Source organism: Cyanistes caeruleus, chromosome 7 (genome assembly GCF_971803275.1).
Source record: "Cyanistes caeruleus chromosome 7, bCyaCae1.hap1.1, whole genome shotgun sequence".
Classification (NCBI taxonomy): domain Eukaryota; kingdom Metazoa; phylum Chordata; class Aves; order Passeriformes; family Paridae; genus Cyanistes; species Cyanistes caeruleus.
The window spans coordinates 21,958,740-21,980,071 of record NC_141707.1 but is presented as its reverse complement, the minus strand read 5'-3'; the positions used below and the strand labels follow the sequence as shown (position 1 = coordinate 21,980,071).

The 21,332-nt window shown below is 36.2% G+C and overlaps 1 protein-coding gene across 33 annotated transcripts in view; it reads left to right on the top strand.

Moving 5' to 3' along the window:
- The window catches only part of MYO3B (myosin IIIB), a 205,671-nt gene that overhangs the window by 16,997 nt on the left and 167,342 nt on the right, over positions 1 to 21,332 (top strand). For 26 of the 33 annotated variants that reach the window (XR_015288939.1, XR_015288942.1, XR_002865919.2 and 23 more), the window contains 5 exons: positions 8,942 to 9,125; positions 10,782 to 10,916; positions 14,182 to 14,286; positions 14,547 to 14,646; positions 18,194 to 18,270. Coding sequence is in view for 25 of the 33 variants with exons in the window: in XM_023931028.2 (XP_023786796.2) it covers positions 8,942 to 9,125; positions 10,782 to 10,916; positions 14,182 to 14,286; positions 14,547 to 14,646; positions 18,194 to 18,270 (601 nt within the window). In the remaining 8 variants the exon portion in view is untranslated. Of the gene's footprint in view, positions 1 to 8,220; positions 8,277 to 8,941; positions 9,126 to 10,781; positions 10,917 to 14,181; positions 14,287 to 14,546; positions 14,647 to 18,193; positions 18,271 to 21,332 lie in introns of all 33 variants that reach the window. The other 7 variants (XR_015288937.1, XM_086896736.1, XM_086896742.1 and 4 more) reach the window with 2 other exon arrangements.

Sequence of the window (21,332 nt, the reverse complement as noted above, 5' to 3'; positions counted from 1 at the left end):
TCCCTTCACAAGGAAGTTGTCAGAGGTCTTCCCTCAGTCTCCTGTTCTCCAGACTGAACATGCCAAGAGACCTCAGCTGCTCATCATACAGCTTCCCTTCAAGGCCTTCATCATCTTTGTTGTGCTTCTTTGGACACTTCTCTATAGTTTTAATGCCTTATATTGTGGTGGCCAAAACTGCACGTAATATTCAAGGTGAGGCTGCCCCAGAGCAGAGCAGAGCGAGCCAATCCCTCCCTTGCCCAGCTGTGATGCTGTGCCTGCTGCCCCCCAGGACACAGCTGGCCTTCCTGGCTGCCAGGGCTGCTGACTCACATTCAACTCACCAGTGACCAGGACCCCAGGTCCCTCTCTGTGGCATTGCACTCCAGCACCTCATTCCCTGGTCTGTCTGTACATCCAGGCTTGCCCAATTCCACGTGCAGAACCTGGCACTTTCCCTTGCTCAACTTTCTATGGTTGGTGTTGCCCAGCCCTCTAATTTGTTGACGTCTTTCTGCAGGGCCTCCCTGCCTTTGAGGGAGTCAGCTGCTCTTCGCAGTTTTGCATCATCTGTGAACTTGCTTAGTATCCGAGTCCTGCCTCTTTTCTGGGAAGACATCAAGCCAATTGCTTGGTGGTTTTGCCTTGGTCTTTGTTACAGAATTAAACTTATTGGCTATAGGCCCAGAAAGCATAACCCAAATTATACATTTATAATTTATCAAACTTAATTCTTTAGAGGTTCTTTTGATAACTGCTCATTGAAGATAGCTGCTGAAGTAAGTTTAAAATAATGGATTCTCTCTCATATGCCTATTATTATTTTTGAAGCCCGTTAAAGGAGAGAAATTATGCAAATTGGTGTCATGCTAGGCTACTGCACACATGCTGGTAATGCATAACAACTAGCTCACTGATGAAAATGCTTCATCTTAAGCAAGAAGTCATTGTTAGTGCTAAGAGAGATTCTTCATATCATGATTAATAGTTTATTATTTTTCTTATGAATAAAAGAGAGTATCTCTTCTTATTAAAAATCTGCATTAGAATAAAACAGCTGTAAAATAAATACTGGAGGATTATAGTGACAGAATTATGATGGATTGCATTATACAATTAAGGTATATTGTGAAACAATAGGAAGATCCCTTCAAAATAATAAGTTAGTTATTGCTCACTCTCTGTGAATGATGAAGTGGCTTTAATTCTTCAGCTCCTGCTTGTAAAAGACTTGATAAATAGATCAAGCTCAGTGTCAATTAGTGTCACAACGATCTTTAGCATTAATGAAGCGAAGCTGCTAGGATTGAACCAATTTATTTGTAGCTCCATGACCGCATCCTAAGCTAACAGACACTACACACACTACTGTTGTCTAATACTGGGCATGAGAATGAGTATATGGAACACACAGTTCTGTGCAGGATTGGCTGAAACAAGCTCTCCCTTTGAGGAAGCTATCTCGGTGTTGAAGAATTCTGATACGCTTAGCAGGACAGAAATCCAATATAAGATAAGCTGGTTTCAGAAAACAGGTCACTAATGTAAGGTTGCAGTTATTTTATTCCAAAGTTTATCCTACATCTGTCTTAGATTTCTTCTTCCTCGTCCATACACAAAGCTTATCAAACTTTCTGATTAAGACTGCAGTGAAGAGCCTGGTTTTGGTATGTGGGTCATCATACTGTTGCAGCCCTTCATCCTTTCTTTTTAGCACTAACAAATGTATTTTGTTTGCCCTGTTACATTGCTACCGAAGGGAGCAGGGAAAACCTCAGGTATTGATTTTTCACACATGGGGAGTGCACCTGGTAGTCACCTGTTTTACCACCTGTAGTTTGTAACTGCATGGGCTCATGGGATTATAAGATTTATTTTAGAGCTGGGTTCACAGCTTGAGGTGGAACTGATGAGTTAGCTGTTACTCCTTTTTCATTGCTTTAGTGTATTTTGCTTGTTGAAATTCTATTTCAGTAGTTAATATTTCTGTAATAGGAATGTCACTGATCTGAACTGATTGTTTGAGTTCTTAACAGGCTTTCAGATATTTGGATCTGGTCTTGGAAAATAATTTCTGCTTAATAATATTTAATTAATTTAATAATCATGCTAATTGACTAGGTACGTAATTTTGCAGCATTTGGTCCATGGACTTGAAGACATGGAACTGATTAATTAGCAGTCAGATACATGAAATATATGTAGCTCTGTGTGAATGATCAAGAACTTTATTTTCAGCAGTACTCAAAATTTCAATAGAAGTTTTTTTTATTTCTGTTTTCTTAGCAAGATACTCTTTACCTCACAGGATGACTCTCAAAAATACTTGGTTTACCATGTGCAGGAAATGATGTTTTGCAATAATTTGATTCTCAGCAAAGCATTTGGTCTTTCATCACTGAATATAATTTTCTGTGTTAGTCCCAGTTACTTTCTTAAATGCACCATGCCTACCAGAAAACCGTGGAAGTGCAATTTTCTGTTAATAATGCATTTTTATAATTCTGTGACAACAAAAGAAAAATATATTTTTTGCATACTGGCAAGAAGTGCAGATTTGCTACACTAGTCATCTCTGTTAATTATGCAGTCTGCATATGCTTTGACCATTTTTTTGCTTAGCTTTCAATGTCAACAGTGATGTTAGGATATTTATGTTGAACCTGAGTAAAACAGTCTTGAGGTTTTTTGAGAAATCCTTTCTCACAGAAGATTGTATGCAGACTTTACCAGGAAGTAGAAATCCCCCAAATAAAAAAGTTCTTACAGTTTTCATAAAAGACTTAGGCTAGAGGAATTGGTCCCCTCTGAGGAGTGGTATAGGTCGAATTTTGTTCTTGATACATTCTGATTTGGTTGTTTTACCTATGTGCTAACAGTGGCAGCTGCTGCAGATACTTTCTTTTGGAGATACCAGAGAAGCGAAACAATGAAAGTTATTATGATAGTATCTTGGGTAAAAGATGCAGACTGATCAAATTAATTAGTTTACCTCATGAAACAAGTTGCTTTTTAGCTTTCTTAGTTTTGTGAATTACTTTTTAAAAATCTTTTCATTCTAGTTAGATTTCAGCTGTTGTGCATATTCAGTTAAAGAAATTCAACTATGAAGACCAGAATAAAGCATATTGTATCTATAAAATCCTTTGGAAATTAGTGGGATTGGATAATTCTAATAGAGATTTGATTGTTAATATAATATCATTGACATGAGTTAAAATTAGATAGAAGAATCAAAGCACCAAGAAACTTTCTGAAGTATTACAGAATATTTACAGGAAAAAAAGATGGCATGACTAGACTTTACCCTCACCTTTAAAACCTTCCTACTCTAGAAAATCCCAGTGGTTGCTTGTTCTGTTCTTGATTCTGCAGTAGATTGAGGGAGTGTTTAATTTATCTTAAAGTGTATGACCCCATTCTGTTCATGTTAAGCAGATCTCTTTAAGACCATTACTGCACTGCTGGCACATATCATTCATTTAGAAAATGGCTTGAGGTGAAGCAGACTGGTATAGCTGTTGTATCCACATGGAGATGACATGGAACCATGGGTCTGTGGTAAGAGGGAAGCAACTTCAGAATTAATTTCTGGGAAGCAGAAGAAATCTGACTTTTATGGGAGATGCAGTTGTGAAGGATCCAAGATGCAATGTTACCTGTACCCCATAAAAGATGGAAGTTTATCAAGAGTGTTGTGGCATTTGGGAGTCACAGAACGAGGTGCTAAAGAGTTCTGGAGTAAAATAACTTTGTGTCTCAGCAGTGAAGTCAGGAGTGCCTCCTGATCTGACACAGCCAGGCTGAAAAACTGAAAATGCGGACCCAATTAGAAGATTGCAGGGGAGCTGGTCAGGGCCAAGCTGTACTTTAACTTTGCCTTCATACATCCTGGATCTATCTGTTTATGAAACTGGCTGATCAGGATGATATATTCACCCCTGCCCCAAGTAGTTTGATTTATATGGACAATACAAAAATGATCAAACATTATTGGACAAAGGTTAATGTTGTTCTCATAAATATAAGGGTCCAATAGCAGTTTACTGACAAACATTTGTAACACAATACATGATTATGCAATGAATCTAAATTAAAAAATATACTGGATTGTCTGGACTAGGCACATGCATCTTTCCTACCATACATTTTCCAGGATATTAATGGAGAGTTTTCTGGTTTTGATTCAAATATTTGATCCAAGAATTTGAGTTAAGGTTATGTTAAAAGTACCTTCAATTCAGAACTGACTTAAGGAGTGGTGGTGTAAAATTTTTACTATTTGAGTAAAGTGTTCTTTGTTCTTTCTATTTCTAGAGAACTGGGTAACATTTAGATTTCTCTGCCATGCTGGTCAGTAGCTGGTTTTCGATCAGGTTATTATGGTTAATACTAGTAATGTGGTCATGATTCGTACTGTGATGAACTGGAAGCATAGACAAGACAAGGGAGCAAATAATCAGAGTCACCATCAGAGATGGAATCCAGACACAATCCATTGCCGCTGGTTATCACTCAGCTCTGACCCTGGGGCTAATACGACAAGTCTAAAAGCCTAGTCCATCCATACAAAGGAACCAAAAGAAAAGAAAATAATGAAGATGCTCCTGAATTTAAAGCACCTCATGTAGACAAAGAGAGTGTATGTAAGCACAAATAATAAAAACTTTAAGAAGTTTAAGTTAGAACATGTGGAAAGGGAGAACATGTTTCCCACTTGTGTTCTGTTTCCAATTTTGAACACCCAGGGTTGATTTCATGGCTGGTATATTCAAGGAAGACTTGTTCTGTGAACAGAATTTAGCTGGAATGTTCTCGGGGATCTACTTTTCATTTATAAATAACAACAGTTCTATTCTTCTTGTCCTGTTTTGTCACTTATGTTTGCCTGGTGAAAATACGTGATGAGCTAATGTATGGTTCTTTCTTTGTACGTAAGTTTTGTAGCATCAATTACAGCTTTTGAACATGCTTTTATCCTTATCTTCTTCCATCACTAGCTTTTATCCCTAAAAAAACTACCCACAGCACATTTTGTAGTCTCTCTTTTTGAGTCCAACTGAGAGCAGTTATAGGATGGATTTTGTTTGGTATGCTTCATTTCAAGATATTGACATTCTCTTTGTTTTAACCTAGCCAGTGAGAAATAGCAGGAAGAGAATAGCAGAGGATGTGGTTCTGACTATTGATTTTCTTGTGCCTTTTGTTGGTTGATTAATTTCTCTAACAATTGCTTCTGAGCTAGCCATCTGTGTGTGACCACTACTAGCCAGTATAGGGTCTGTCATGGCTAGGTGAGGCCGTAGCTGATAATGCCAACTTCACCTTCTGAATTCTTCCACCAAGGAGTTGTAATTTAGTGTGGGACCAATACTGAGTCCTCTATAAATCGTGAAATACCTAATTTTTGAATATGTCATCCCTACTCGTCCACAGTGTTTGTAAATGCCAGAAGTGCATAAGCCAGCTGTTTCACAAGAGAGACAAGAGGGCTAAGACAAACGGAACATTGCAAAAAGGAGACCTGTCCATGAGTTATTTGTATGGAAGCAGTATTTTCACTGCTTTCACTAGCATTGGCTGGTATTGCTATCATGTCCCTACCAGCTATAGGAGAACTCAAAACTGTTTAGTACTGTGTATCGTGACAAAGCACCAGGGTGAAGTGAGACTCTTACTAATTCTAAAATCTCTACAGATGCGTCTTGCTGTAAGCTAGAAGAGGGTGCATTTTGGAATGCAGAAGGGAATTGCTCTTGTGTAGGAGTTGAGTGAGGCAGTAGTGAAAATAGAAGAATAATTGTAAAGCTATTTCTCTGGCTTATGAGTCCCTTTTCTTCCTATAATTTTTGAAGAAGAGAGCTGTGATAATAAATCTGTGAGAAAAAGTTGCTGATTTCATTCCAGATATAATTATTTCATTAACAAAATCCGCATGCTCTATATAGAGTTTGGATATTTTTGTTTTGCTTTCACAACTTAGGTAAATATCACAGTAGAACTTCTGGGACACCATGTATTTTTCTAGATGGCTTTTCTGAGGCTTTTTAGAGCCATGGAATACAGTTGAAAGGCTGTGGTTCAGAGATGTAAAATTGATTTGTGCGTGTCTGTAACCTATACTTCTTTTATGATATCTTATATGATATACATAATACATGCAGTCTGTTTATCATGGGGATACTGTTAAGGGATGATAATATGCAGTCGATTCTAATGTTGATCTTAGAGAGACATATTTTCTTTAAAAGTAGAAAAATGTTGCTTGTACATTTTGTCTGATTGCTGTTTGTCTGGCATGCCTGACCTGATGTAATTTGTTCTGATGGTAAAGGTTTATAAAATATAAGAAGTCAGGTGTTATAAGAGAATTGTGAAATTTACTTTGATGGGGAATATCTCTTTTCATGGATAAAAGAAAGAAACAGTATCAGTGGCTGTCTTGGTTTTGGAAGATAGGTGTCTGCTAGGGAGGGCAGGAGCCTCCCTTGGAATGAAAATGTAGACCCCCTCCCTCCAAATTATTATAATTCTGAAATCAAGGGGCTCTCAGACAGAGATCTGTGGACAGTTCTTTACTAGTATATATAACAAGGCAAACAAACAACAATAACTACAGCGTTAGCAAGAAAACAGAACCAGGGGCCCCGTGACAGCCTTCTCAGCCAAGATGGGAAAGGATGGAGGAGAGGCTTTGCTTCACAATCCCGCTTGGGCAGTCAGTCCCGGTGCTCCTGCAGGGCTCTGAGGAACACTCAGCTGGAACAGCAGGGATGAGCTGAGATCCTGGGCCAGTGGATGGTGTGTATCAGCATCAACATTGCCTTCTACTACAAACAGATATTAATGTCTTTTTAAAATTTGGATATACCATTTTAAGGGTTATAATTTTCAGAACAAGAGCAGGCAATGACATTAGATTTTTTTTCTTTTTAAAGGAAAAAAGTATTTATCTGCAACAGTTGCTTAGACGGACATATCATAATATTATGTTGATACAAAGGATGCTGTACATTTCTGGGTACAGCATTGGGTATGTATAGGGTAGTTGTTATAGTTGTTATAGTGACAGAAAACTAAATATCAGTCTGGCTTTGTTTTCCTTGTATCAAAGTTATTTCCAGTCTATTTTCCTCTGTTTCTTTGAACATGAATGTCTTTAGTGTTTCACATAAAGTATTAAAACCATGTGCTCAGTACATTGTGTCAGGGTTGTTTTGTGAGGTGGAACTGTTCTCGTGTTTGTATTCTCCACCACACCCACCCTCCAAGCAAACCTTGTTCCTGAGGTTGGCTTATCAGGACCTCCATATCTGTAGCTACTGCTTCAGTTCGTGTAGTACAGTCTGCTCACTGATTGCACAGAAATCACCTCTGTAATAACCTCACCTGCTTCTCTGTGGATGTACTAAGTTTATGTGTTCAGAATACTCTTCTTTATTTGCAGCATGCTGCATTGGATCAAATATTGAGGAACTGTCCTAATCGCTTACATTATTAGAGCAAATAAATTATATTGAATCTAGCTTTTTTTTTTTTTTCCTTAACTCCCCATTTTTTCCCCTTTTTTTCCCCCCCTTCTTTTTGATGAAGAAACCAAAGCAATTTCATACATTATTTGGCACCAGCTTTAGTGCAAGTACAGGTTTACTAAGGAGGGAAATAGAGGTTTTCTCTGGTTGTCACTGATGCTAGAAATGGTGAAGAGGTAAGACAGCCAGTTTTTAAAATTATTTCTGGCAGATCTGCAGATATCAGGTGTGTTTAGAAAGAAATGGCTCAAACCTTAAAGTTTAAGTATATATTTGAGGTGCTTGTTGATCCATCTCCAAAAATTGGGAACTTTTGCAGTCATTGATGGTATTGTCTTCAGTTGTCTTTGTGACAGTTACACTCTAATGATCGGACACACTTGGACTTTACATCTCCTGGTTAAGCATACAGATAACTAATATACCTTCTGACAGCCTCCAAATGGGCAAAAAATTTTCTTTCTCAGAGAAGCCATCAACCAGTGAGCTTCTCTAATAATGATTAATATAAGAAAGTTAAGCTAATACCATCTTAAATTTCATCTTTCCTTTCTATAATTCCAGTTGGGGGAAAGGATGTACCTTCTCACTACTCTACATGAAATCCTGGAAAGGTCATTTTAGTAATCACCAGAACCTACCATGTATGTAATTCCAGGGTGGGAAGGAGCCCTTTACATAGGCTGCTGTTGTCTATTTGTTGCAGGATCCACTCAGGAGTGTCTGGGGAAACAAGTGCCCTGACCTGTAGATCTTCTGGAGGTATTCAGACAGTGTAACAATCCATAACACACTCCGACTGGCATACAGAGAGAGAGACAAGTGCAATTCTTGACAAGCATCTTAGCAATGACAGATCATCCCAGTGATGTACCTGTTGCCCATTTTCAAACTAGCTTGTATTTTATGATACCAGCCAGCCCAGTATTAATTTTTGTTAGCTGTATGTAGCCTTGTTGTATATATCAGACATAATGAGTCTATACCTACAGAATGTCTGTCTGGCAATCTCCAGAGAGCATTACACAAATTTATGGAAAAGCCCTGGCATAGCTTTTTAAAACCAGAAATAGGACCTCATTTCATGAGCTCTGTTAATTCAGTTGTGTAAAATGTCCATTAAAAGAGTATGCATAGAGGAAGAGGTAGATTTTGTCAGTACTTGTTCAATTAAAATGTGTTTAGAATGGTATGCATATGGGGCAATATTTGAAGCAAATAATACACTAAAGTAAGGACAGAGAAGTGGTCTCCAGTGTTTTCTTTCCATTGAGTGATCTTAAATTTCTGTCCGTTTTTCATTTGTGATTCTATGTGTATTTCTTCTTAAATTAGGACAATATTTGATTTCTTTATCATAAGATGCCTTCTCTAGTACTGAGTTACTTAGGGCTTCCCACTGTATGTATGTCTGCTTTATTTTCCAGGAAGCCATTGTATGGATTATTTCAATATAATGCCAGTATGATTGGACTAGAATCATTAGCCGATCCCTCAGATACCTGGGAAATTATAGAGACTATTGGGAAAGGCACTTATGGTAAAGTCTATAAGGTTGCTAATAAGAAAGATGGAAGCTTGGCAGCAGTAAAGATTCTGGATCCTGTCAATGTAAGTAAAAAATGTTAAATTTTAACTTCAATGTGAATTTAAAAGAGTTTTTAGAGTTGAAATATAAATCAAATGTGTAAGATACTGAGAACATCCAGAAGGGAACAGTTTTACAGAATCCACTTACAGGAGGAGTTTAGTACCAGCAACTGAATGATGTCTTAGAATTTCATTATTTTATTTGACGACAGTGTTTGCCTAGTTTCTGTTTTAGGTATGTGTAATTTCTTCTGCAACAATATTAGTTATCTTTGCTTGGAACATGCAAATTATGAGAAGGCATTCCTCACAGGGCCCAATATGGCAGGGAAAATACAAGATAATGTTAACCTTAATGTTCTTGTTTTGTTCTGTGTACTCTCTGAAAGAGTTACTTTTCCCATCGCAAAAACACTGTGAACTTAAAGATATTTTAGAGTTACCTTTTATAAGCACATAGCAGTGGGAGGCAAAAATTAAGAAAAAATGAGAAGAACAAATCCCAGAGCTAGTTCTCTGCCAGCTCTGGTTTTAGTAGGTATTAAATCCCTAATATCCCATAAGCTAGTGGTGAAGCTAGTGATGAGAACCAAGGCCCTGCTTTGCAAATCAAAATTTAACTGCCAGCTGTTCAGGTTGGATCAAGCTGGAGTTGGATCATGACAGCTGGGCAAAAATAAATCCTAAAAATTGTTATGATTCTATCATCAACCACCACTAAAATTCATCACGGTTTTGTTTGTATAGAAGAAAGGTGCAGAGTCAGCTGCCATGCAAAACCTTATGGAGGAGCTATTTAGGGGCAGTTTTCTTTTCAGTTTGGCAGGTCTATTGTAGCTACACAGTGGCTGGAGCTCTGGGCTTTGTGGTTTTCAGAACCCTAACCCTAGGCATAACCCTAAACCTAGGCATAACCCTAACCCTAGCTGGAGCAGGTGGTATTGGGACCTCTCTTTTATGTGTCTGTGGAAGGCACAGGTTTCAGTTTTCTAATTGTCAGTTTTGTGTGGGAGTGAGGATAGTTTCATTACATAAGCACTCTTCTGAGTTTTTTCCTGTATGCTCTTATAAGCACTTTTTTGTAAATGTCAGTGAATTCTTTCATTAACAAGTACATAGTAATCTGTTCTTATGTATTGTGTCAATGTTTTTTCTCTCTTTGTTTTTTTCTGTTGTGTGTTTTTTATCATAAAAATGTATTTGGTTTTATTGGTGGCCCCTTTGAGGCTTAGTGAGATTTTTCTGTTTATTCCTATTGATGACCATAGAAAAAGGAAAAAGTCAAAGATTCATGCATTTACATTTAGCTCATATGTTAAAAACAGGCATGATTTTAAGAGGTTAAAAGTCATACATGTGTGAATTTCTTACTTGGACAACTGTGGAGAGTTAAGTATGATTTTTAATTTTCTTGTGAAATATATTATGTACTGAAAGAATTCTTGAATAGCAACTGCTTGATTTACACAGACTTCACTTTTTTGTGTGCAAGAAAGCACAAGTGGCACAATTCTATATGCATTAAATGTCCAGTATAGTGTACTTTTTATGTTCATTAAAGTAAAACTATTTAGAAGTACAAACTAAGATAAAATTAGTTCTTTCTATCCACGAGAGTTCATTCTTGCTTTATTTGGAGTCACTGTATGTTCTGTATATTTGTGTTTTTTTGTTTAGGATGTAGATGAAGAAATTGAAGCTGAATATAATATTTTGCAGTTTCTTCCCAATCATCCTAATGTTGTTAGATTTTATGGGATGTTTTACAAAGCAGATCAATATGTGGGAGGACAGCTCTGGCTAGTACTTGAGGTAAAAACATTTTGACAATATTACATTCTATGTTAGCAAATGTGGTTGGAATTTTGTCTGTTAATGCTATAAGAGTCACAGGCTTTCATGATTTTCTGATAGATGATGTGTCATAACCTACTATTAAAAATCACATCCAAACTTCAAAATTTGTTTAATAGGGAATGGTCTTGCATTTAATTTCTGTTTGAATTGCTACATTCTGCCTCCAAAATAAGCAGGTTTTGGGGTTTTTTGTTGGTTTTTTGTGGTTGTTTGTTTGTTTGTTTTTTTAGAGGAAGCATTAGATAAGACATTTATCTAAGCTTTTGGGGAACTCAGGCATTTGAGGGGAATGCAAAAGATGATGAAGTAGTGACAGAGGGGAGTTAACAAGCTGCCTACTGTAAAAGTGAACAGTGAAAATGTAATGGGAAAGTCTGTTTTATGGTAATTTTAAACTGGGGACTGGCTGGTTGTTGTTGGGACCCTAGCAACAGAAATGCCTTCTATTAACTCTTCTTGTTCAGTGGCAATTAGTTCTCTTACAATGGCAAATGTATTCTGGTCGTCTTGTTTCTAGTTAAGTGACTGCCGAAGTGGTTGTAAAATGAGGATTTCTTTCCAGGCTTAATGGATGCAGAACTCTGCACAGGCAGTTACTGCTGAGTAACAAATGATACTGATGTAACAAATGTTACTGATGAGCAGTAACAAAGTAGTCAAGCATTTCTTTCTTTCATAACTTGACTGGAAAAAAGTAGGATTCACTTTTTAATTATTGATTGTTTTAAAAATTCCACTCCCCATTCTTGAATGATGACTAGCATCAGAATAGGGAATCTTTATTTCTGCTACAAGCTGTGGAATCCCAACAGATCTAACTTCTATGTACTGGAGCAATACGTAGCTCAAATGAAAACTTCTGAAAGTGTTTCCTCTTAAATTTCAAACTACTGAAAAGTGACCTTAGTATTTTTAATTTGGTGTTGGTTTCTTTGTATGCATGCTGGCTTTGTGTTGAGTTTGGGCTTGATTTCCTCTGTGTTTTCTTTTTTAATAGAAGAGTCTTGTCTCTAAAGATCCATTAAGTGCCAAATGACAGAATTTTATAGAGCAAAATCATCATATACTCTGAAATAAAACCACATGTAGAATTTGAACAAGTTGTATGTGTGTGTAAACTCTATCAATTAAGTATGTGCATTTTAGGTAGCTTTTGGTGCGCATAATCTAAAGTTTGGAAGAAATTTGACATTATAAAAAATGTATTTTCCTTATATGGAAAAATTTACCAGACAAACTATTCCTTGCCTTGGAATTTACAGCAAATTTATGCATGCATAGCAGTGATTTGTGATATTATAAATTAATGGGACATTTTCATTAAAAGGGAGTATACAAAGTATTCAGGCTTTGATTCCTGAGTCTTTGATGAAATACATTAATTTTATGTATGACTTCCAAAACCTCCAATAAAAAGGGGAGTTTCTTTTCCTTTAAGCACAGTTTTGCCATTTTTACTCACTACAAGCAGGACATTACTTTGATAAGTGCTTGTGATAAGAAGGGTAGCAAAAGTGGACACCTTTAGTATTTCTATGACGATGCAAGTCTTGGACAACTGTAAAGTAAACTTCTCTACTTTTTCATGTCAGTGTGCATCTCTCCACCTTTTAAGAATTACCATTAAGCATAAAGTGATAAGAAAGTTTTCATATTCATTTTGTTTGAGGTCTTTGCTGAGTTTCAAAAATAGTGTCACAGACAGCTGCAGTAGTGTTTGTGGGATATATTTTTGAGTCAGACATTCATTTACCATATCCTACCAAACAGCTGTCAGTCTTATTTTACATTTGCAAGCAGCTTGGGGTTTTTTTTAAGTTAGGGCATATTTTTATCTATTTTTTTTGAGGCCTAGAGATAAATTTAGTATAGTCTGTCTAAACAGAACATTTAATGCAATGAAAGCAATACAAAGAAAACTTTAGCTTAATGACTTGTCAGCAAATGGTTAGCTATGGGAAGAAAAACATGCAGTTTCATGTAAATACATTTGGTCGTTGATCTTGACCTGAATGGTCCCACAGATTTTATGAAAGGCATGTAAAATGTTCCCTACTAACAAATTAAAAGTCAAAGTCAAATTCCTACAGAATTTATCAATGTATCAAGTGATGAAATTTTCTTCAAGGTCCTTTCCATGAACTCAGACTTCTAGTCTAGTGAAATTTTTTTGGTGCAAGGGGAGATTAGCAATAATTATTAGCATATAACAGAAATTATTGGTTGGACTGATACACAGTTTTTCATAAAAACTGTTTGAAAGATGCAAATCGTGATAATTTGTTTAGCTTCTAGATACTAGTCTCCTGATTTATACTGTAGTATTTTAAACTGATAACGTTAAATGAACCTGTGTTGAAATGCATGTGATTCTGTGGCAGAAATGCTGGTAAGGGTGCTGGCCACAAAAACCAGCATAGAGGAGAAAATTCAGTGTGAGAAAGGCAGTCAATTCTCCCATCTTTTTTTCTTTTTTGGTCATACAATTGTAAATATCAAGGTAATAAGAGGAAAGAGAGAGGAGAAAAAATGGATATTAATACCTGCTTAAAATGGTATGGACAGTAATCTTAAGGTTTGGATGAACATTGATTTACAAAGATGCTAATTTTACCTTTTCTCCTCTTCTTTTGATATTTAGCAGCCCATTAGTAGAAAATGCTTGCAAGATGCTGCTTCTCTGGATTAGAATGTTTCTTGGTTGTTGACAGCACATGGCATCAAATCTGAGTATAGAGATATAGCTTCTGTCTATTTTATATTGCCTGCCATCAGGAGCATTGATGGAGTGAAAGTTGAAAATGACTAATTTATTTCTTCCCAGTTATCAAGAGCATCAATCTTTCCTGTCTGACCTTTGCACAAAAGGATTTTTTCAAAAAGACAATGCATGTATTGTTGTGAAAATACTCAAATAATGTAAATTTGATTTATGAATCCTCTTTTAACACTTAAATACACTCCTATTCATATTATTTTCATATTTTTAATATTTTTTGTTGCATTTTATAAATTACACTTTATAATTTTCAGTTTTCTTTTCTCTCTCCTCACTCAGGCTGCTGTGATTTTTATTAACATCATGAATGAGTTCTGTTGTTCCCAGACGTGTGTTCTAGCACAGTTTTGCATAGTAGGTGTTTATAGCCTAAACAAGTATATTGAGTAACTGAGGACTTGTCTTGCTTTTTTTCCCTCCTCCCAACTGTGCCCTTTCCAGCTGTGCAATGGAGGTTCTGTCACAGAGCTTGTCAAAGGCCTGATGAAGTGCGGCCGAAGGTTGGATGAAGCTATAATCTCATACATCCTATATGGTGCTCTCTTGGTAAGGATGTTCCATGGGCTTGTAATGACAGCAGAGGGTGCAGCTCACGTATCACATACTTAAGTTTTACATTTATAACGTATGGTAATGTGGGCAATATTACATGAGCTGTTACAACAAGGGTTATATAAAGGCATGTAATCCAGTGGACAGCTGTTTCTTTAGAGTATGCACAGATTTTCTTCATTACATTCCCTAATAGCAGGGTAATTGTTTTTAGATAAGGGAATAAACTTATTTTTGTTATTGCTGGTATATAGGGCCTTCAACATTTACACAATAACCGGATCATTCATCGTGATGTGAAAGGGAACAACATTCTTCTGACAACAGAAGGTGGAGTCAAGCTCGTTGACTTTGGTAATGACCACTTCCCCTTTGTTTTCTTGATACATACAGTTTAGCTAAAGGCATCTGTTTACTTTCCCCTGGGAAGACAGAATGTCACAGCAAGGCTTTTTCAGAAGCATACTCAGAATTATTTTAAGAAGGAAAATGCAATAGAAACCTGATTACAGCAAGAATAAAAATTCTAACTAAGAATCAGTAGAGTTTTAATTGTTAAAAGCTTAAACATAATTTAATAATTTAAAAAAGTTCTGAAGCTAGCATTTTATTTACAAAGCTCTTTTGCATTTCAGAAGAAATGTCAATTTCAGGGCAGTTGTCCTTCTAATTTAAATTTAGATATTCTGCCTTTTGCATATGAAAAGGAAACATTATTTCTGAAATGGCTTTTGATAGCCTTAAGCATATTTTTTCCCATCTGAGCAGAAGGTAAAATAGTCCCTTGGGTCCAAAACTCAACATCCATTTAATTTGTGATTATTGCTTTTAAGTTTGAGCATTGCTAGTCTAGATGCGTCATAAGAAACAAGGAGAAAGGGAGGGAGGGTGATAGAAAGGGAGTTGGCAATAGATTGAAAGTCCAATTTTTATTTCTTTGAACACACACTTAGAAAAAATAAAATAAATGCTTTAGTCCCTCAGATATGTATGCAAGGGAGTGGACAACTTTATTAAAGGTAACAGAAGCAGATTATTAGTAGTACGATTTATTAATGAAACTATATAATGCATAAGGTCATCACCATTGAAAATAGTGTGTGAATAATATGTTTGTTTAGCAGTGCACCAAGGTAAATAAAAATGTTCAAGAAGTGAGAGTAGGGTAGAATGATAAGTCAAAAAAAATCTGCAAATAATATTTTTAAAAAATCGTAAAATATTAAATTTATGCAGAGGAAATAAAATTGTATACTGGTGATGTCACAGTACTATAAATTTAACACACATATTTATATATTTAAGATGCTAAAGGAAGCTGGCACATACGAGATTCCTTAGTATCTTCTAGGGACACAAATTCATTATTTTGAATTGTAAAGGCAGCAATTAAAATAGTGCTAGGAGAAACATAAGACCTGAAGCAAAACTTGGAGTGAGTCCCTGATGTAATAGAAGAGTCGAAGATCCCTTCTCATTTGGGGGAATTTTGGCAGTCTAATCTGGTTTTACTGCATTGTTGGAAAAGTTTGCTTTTCTCCCCAAAGCAAAATATTTTTATCAGTTGTATTAAAGGCCTTAAGACAGACCTGTGTACTGCCACCCCAAGTGTCAAGGAAACTGAGACTCCCAGTCTTTCTGGTGTCCCATAAGTCTCTCTGATTCCACATTTAGGTTTCAGGGGTTTTCTCCTACTTTTTAAGTTAGCACAGTAGCATTAGAAAATCACAACAGATATGAGAGGCTCAGAAAAAAATGAGACTTAAATCTCGAGTGTTCTTTAATGTTAAACAGTTAGGAAATGCCAAGAAATGCCCATTTATCTATGGGCTTTCTGACTAAAGAAATGTCAGGCAACAAGCTTTTATTAAGTTGCTATTTTTCCTGTCTTGTCCACTGCTATAGCCACAGAACGGTCTCTGGGAATGATTGAGGACTGAGTCACGGGTCATGTTGTGTGTAGAACTGGTTTGTCTCATTTTTTGCAGAAAGTGAAAAATAAATAGTGAAATTGCAAGGAATTCAGGAAGAGAAGGGACTTGCAGTTGAGACAGTTGAATGACATCAAATTGGAGATTATTCTTGCTTCTGCTTGTGTTTCTCTGTGATGCTGGAGGGTCACTTACATCAAACTCAGTTCCTCATTTTCCTAATAGGCAGTTTGAAACATCTTGTCCTGCTTTGCAGAAGAGCTGTGTGTTCTTGAACTGCAGCTGAGATCTATTATAGCTCTGCTTTAGGCTTGTGGAGTGCCTGAAAACTGAAAGATCTCAGATTAAGTACCCAAACACAGTGGATGCTTTGGATATTTTTAGGTTAATCCCTGGAACTAATAATCCTCTGCCATTTTGTGGGAATGTTAAGTAGATTTGTTGCTTGGTGAGTAGGGAAGAAAATATGTCAAAAGAAAAGGAAAACAATAATTTCAAATTTAGTATAGGATTGGATATATGAAATAAGAAACAAGAAATCAAATCAGTGGGGTTAAAAAACAATCAAATTATGACCTATTCAGTGAATGTTATCCATTCAGTCCAGAAAATGAGACAGAATCTTGATCTAAAAAGAGCTGTACATATTCAAGGCTGTACATATGGATATTAAGTCACAGAGAGGGTTACAAAGATATCTTTAATTGAGGCTTTTCTTTCCTTTACTGCATGACTTTACAGCTTTTTTTTTTTTCAGAGTGACACACATTTCTTCCCTCAACTGCTGTCAACAACATAATATATTTAAGTAAATGATGGTCACAGTAAATTGATTCAAAATGTCTGCAATTTATAATTCATTTTTGTTCATGCTCTCCCTCTCTCAGCTCTTTGGTATTGCGCACTGTTTTGGAATATCCCTAGACAGCAGCTATGAATTAAGCTGGCTGAAGAGAGATCACAGTGAAGTGAACAGAGGCTTGTTGTATGTCCTAGCCATTAACTGTTTCCCAGTGGTACTCAGGAACTCACGGAAGACTTGCAATTACACTGAAAAATTAAAAACAAGTATAAAATTAAATGCTGGAATTAGAAATCAAATAATTTAATTTATGAATCTCATGTTTTTATTTATTGGCAGCAGTCAGTATGTCTTATATGTTTCTGCTCATTTTTGTCTCTGGGTAATGCCAAAAGAGCAAACCACTGTGGCTTTTGTTTTAAAAAAATATTAAAGCAAAATATATTTCTAATTCAATATTGGCTTTGTGTCACCTCATTGGAATGCTACTGAACTGAATTCATTCAATTATATGTTGACCATAGCACAGAAGATTTGCTGTCAAAGTTCATTCTGATTTGTTAACATTGTTTGATTGCACACTAGTTCATTCTTTTGGTTTTTTCAGTTGTGCTTCAGTAGTTCATGCCCAGTCAGCAAGGCTCTGAAGCTAATGTTTTGTTTTAAGTATGTGCTTAATTCCCTAAGTACAAGCTGCAGTGTGAGTTTGAGCTTCTGAGCTTTTCCCATTAGGGAAAGATTTAAGTAAGTGCATAAGTGTTTTATTGAACAGGAGCCTCTGGAAGTACGCTAGTGAGCAAATTTTTGGTCTGTGGTATTTGGGCAGTACATTTCTGAAACACAAGTTTTGAAGTCAAGTTGTAATTTTAATAATTCCCATTTATACTTATTAAAACAGCAGAAAGAAATCTGAGATATTTATGTGACAATTGAATTTTTGAGTTTTAATAAAAGTGCTTCAAACTGAGAATCATTCAGAGAAAAAAAAAATTCTCTCAGAAATGCTGAAGAAAACAGTGAGCTGGAATTGATCAAACAAGTAATTTGCACCTACTTTGGCCAGGCAGCTTGTGGTCACAGGTTTGGATTTTGTTTCCAGATATTGGAACAAACTTACCGAAATGACAATGAGTTTGAAGCCAAGTTTCTTTGATCTGTTTTGTTGCAGGTGTTTCAGCCCAGCTCACCAGCACACGACTGCGCAGAAACACCTCAGTGGGAACACCCTTTTGGATGGCACCTGAGGTAGGCAAAGGCGCCTGACTGGCTTGTCTCCATTCTTTGCAATGCACACTTTGTTGCCACTTCCCCATAGTAAAAGGGGATCTTTTCTTCCCTCCCTTGTGGCTGTGTTTCTGCCTTACATCTTGTCCTCTGTTCATTAAAAATAATATACTTTGAGTGTACAAAATGGATTTCTAATAATCATTATTTTAGTTTCTGTAGTGTTTCCAGGAAAGTGCAGCAAACCTACAAATAACTGGGAGTCCTAAGAATGTTATGACTGTATGTTTTGGGGTGCTCGTCCATGATGTAAATATGGACTGGGGGGAGAAGGAGGAATTCCTTCTTTCTAGTCTATAGTCTTGCACAGTGCAAAACCCTGACTGATCTATGTGTTCTTTAACCTTAATTGTTGACTGGGGACCTTTAAACTTAGACACATGGGCTAGCATAGATTAAAAAAATGGAGGAAAATAGCGCACAGGTATCTTAGCCCATATTCAAGTATCTTACTTACATAATTATACATACTAGTACCCAGATATAACCCTTTGCCTTCTATTTCATGAAGCTCTAAAAAGTTTTAACATATAGTTGAACAAAATTTTGTACTTTACCAAACTTGGGGGTGAAAAATATCAATCTTTTCCCACCCTGCTTTAAGGAACACAAAATACTTCTGAAAGATATGGATTATGAAATTTAAAAACAAGAATTGAAACAGGAGTGGCCTGTCTATTTGTAAGTTGTTAAGCCTTTGCAACAGTACAAGCCTCTTTTCTGTTAAAGGCCACATGAAGTTTGGGGAATTTGGGATGGAATTTATCTATTACAAATGCACACAGGTCTCTTTCTGTATGTTGAAGAGTTAAAAGTATCATGCAAACGTTTGTTTTAAAACCTTTCATACTTTTTATGCCTCTATTTTTGTTGCTAAGGAAGGCTGATTATAGCTGAGCAGAGAAAAGACTGCTGTAAGGGGTCTAAAATTGATCTTGCACAGTCTCACAAAGAATGGTTGATATTTCACCATCTCCATAACAACCAGTTTACGTCACAAAGGAGACACAAGATACCTTAGAAACCACTGTGCAAGCATTATTTATGGAATCACCTTGATTGAAGACATTTCTAAAATGAGATGTCTATAAAATACTTCTATAGATAATAATGGACTTATTATGAAAGATTTTATTGAACATGGATTATTAAAGGTTATTTTTATGATACTGTTTTGCTTGAGTAATTGCCATCAAGGGCAGTAATCATACCAAATTTATTTTCCCTGCTATGTTGAAGGTATTTATTCTCATGGCAGAAAGCCAATGAGATAAGCAGATATTTTAGATCATATTTTGATCTGAAAAATTTTGACCTGAAAATACAGCACACGTGTAACCAAAGTATGTTATGTACATGGCATATCAAAGAGGAACAGGTGTAGCTTTGAATACTTCCTGTTTTGAAAAGATCTGTTGGAAGAACCAACTCAGTACCATAACCATAGTAACCCATATCACATTTAAATGCCTGTGTGAGACATGCCAGGCTTCCTTGCCAATCTGCAAAACAGCTGTAAGGTGCTTAGATATCCATTATGCTGTTGTTGAAATGGCTTTTAAATGACAGGTTGCATAACATGCTTGCTCAAGTCACTGCAGTTGCTCATATAAATGACAGGTTTCAAGTGATGTGAAAGATGCAATTTACTTCATTTCTGAGGAGATATTTCTGGTATTTTTAAAATATGCACCAAATTTTTTTATGTGAAAGATGGGAATTTAGAACTGCAATAAAATGAAAAGGTGTGCTTAGGTAACAGTTTATTAGGAAGAGTGTTTTCTAGGTGAGGTTGTGGTGAGATCAGTAAACACTAGAAAGGCACTTAACTCACTTTTTGCACTCACTTGCAAAAAAATCTTGCTGCCTAAAGGTTTTTGATATAGGATAATTTATGTCAAACCCCAAAATATCATAAAGTAAGTGCAGAGGAATGAAATGTTGTTAATCAGAGAAACAGAAAGCATGAAGGCTTTTTTTTTAAATGGACTTTAACTGTCTACATATGAAACATAGGTACCTCGGTCAATTCATAAGGTAATCATGGGATCTCATCTGGCAGTGAAAAAGATCGATTTATTCTGAAGGGGGAGTGAAGAGGGGAGATGAAAAAGCTTGCTTTGAAAGAAGACACTACAGTAGTGTTTCAGAATAGAATAAAGCTGACAGGAAATATTTTCCAATGTAAACCCCAGGAACATAAAACCCAGAGAAGAATGATGCAGGATGTTCCAAGCTGACAGATAGGAATAACTAGATATAAGCAGGAGACAAATACACTGAAAAGTGGAATTGCTAGATCAGCCTGGGTCACAAACAGTCTGTAAAATGAAGAAAACCATATTTTAAGATTAAGTTTGCAAAACATATCAAAGGGATTATATGGCACAGTACTTGAAATAGCAAAGGTTCAGAGGAAAATAGTGGTGACTGAGGGTGGTGTAAGGAAGGTGTTCAACTCAATGTTCTTACTGGCAGCACTCAAAGTAGCAGCTTAACTGCTTAATTTTTGAGTGACTCAAGCATCCTAGCTCTTTTTTTCTGATGACTCTGAGGCTTGTTTAGCAGTATCAGGACACAAAAAGAGCTGTCCTTGCACGTTTGTTTTGAGCAGAGCTTGTGAGTCACAAAAATTTTGCTGAAAAATGAAAATACTGGTAAAAATTAGGCTGTGAGGAAGCAACAGAGAAACGTGACAAGGATAAGTTAGTTTGAGAGCAGCTTTAAAGCTTTTCACTGAAAATGAATAATTGTTGTTTAACCTAATTAATATTGTTTCATCCTTAAAAACATAGACTCTCAGAAACTGAAACACTGAATACAAGCATACCAATAAAAGATAAATAAGACAGGATAGTGTTAGTATGTTTAAAGCTGACTATTACTAAACACTTAAAGCACTTACCTAAAATCTGCTTCTATTGTACTGAAATAAATTGTGTTATGTGCTAGCAGGATGAATCAGATTTGAAGCTCTTGTACTGAACTGACTTTACATTTGTGATTCTAAGCATTAACATGTC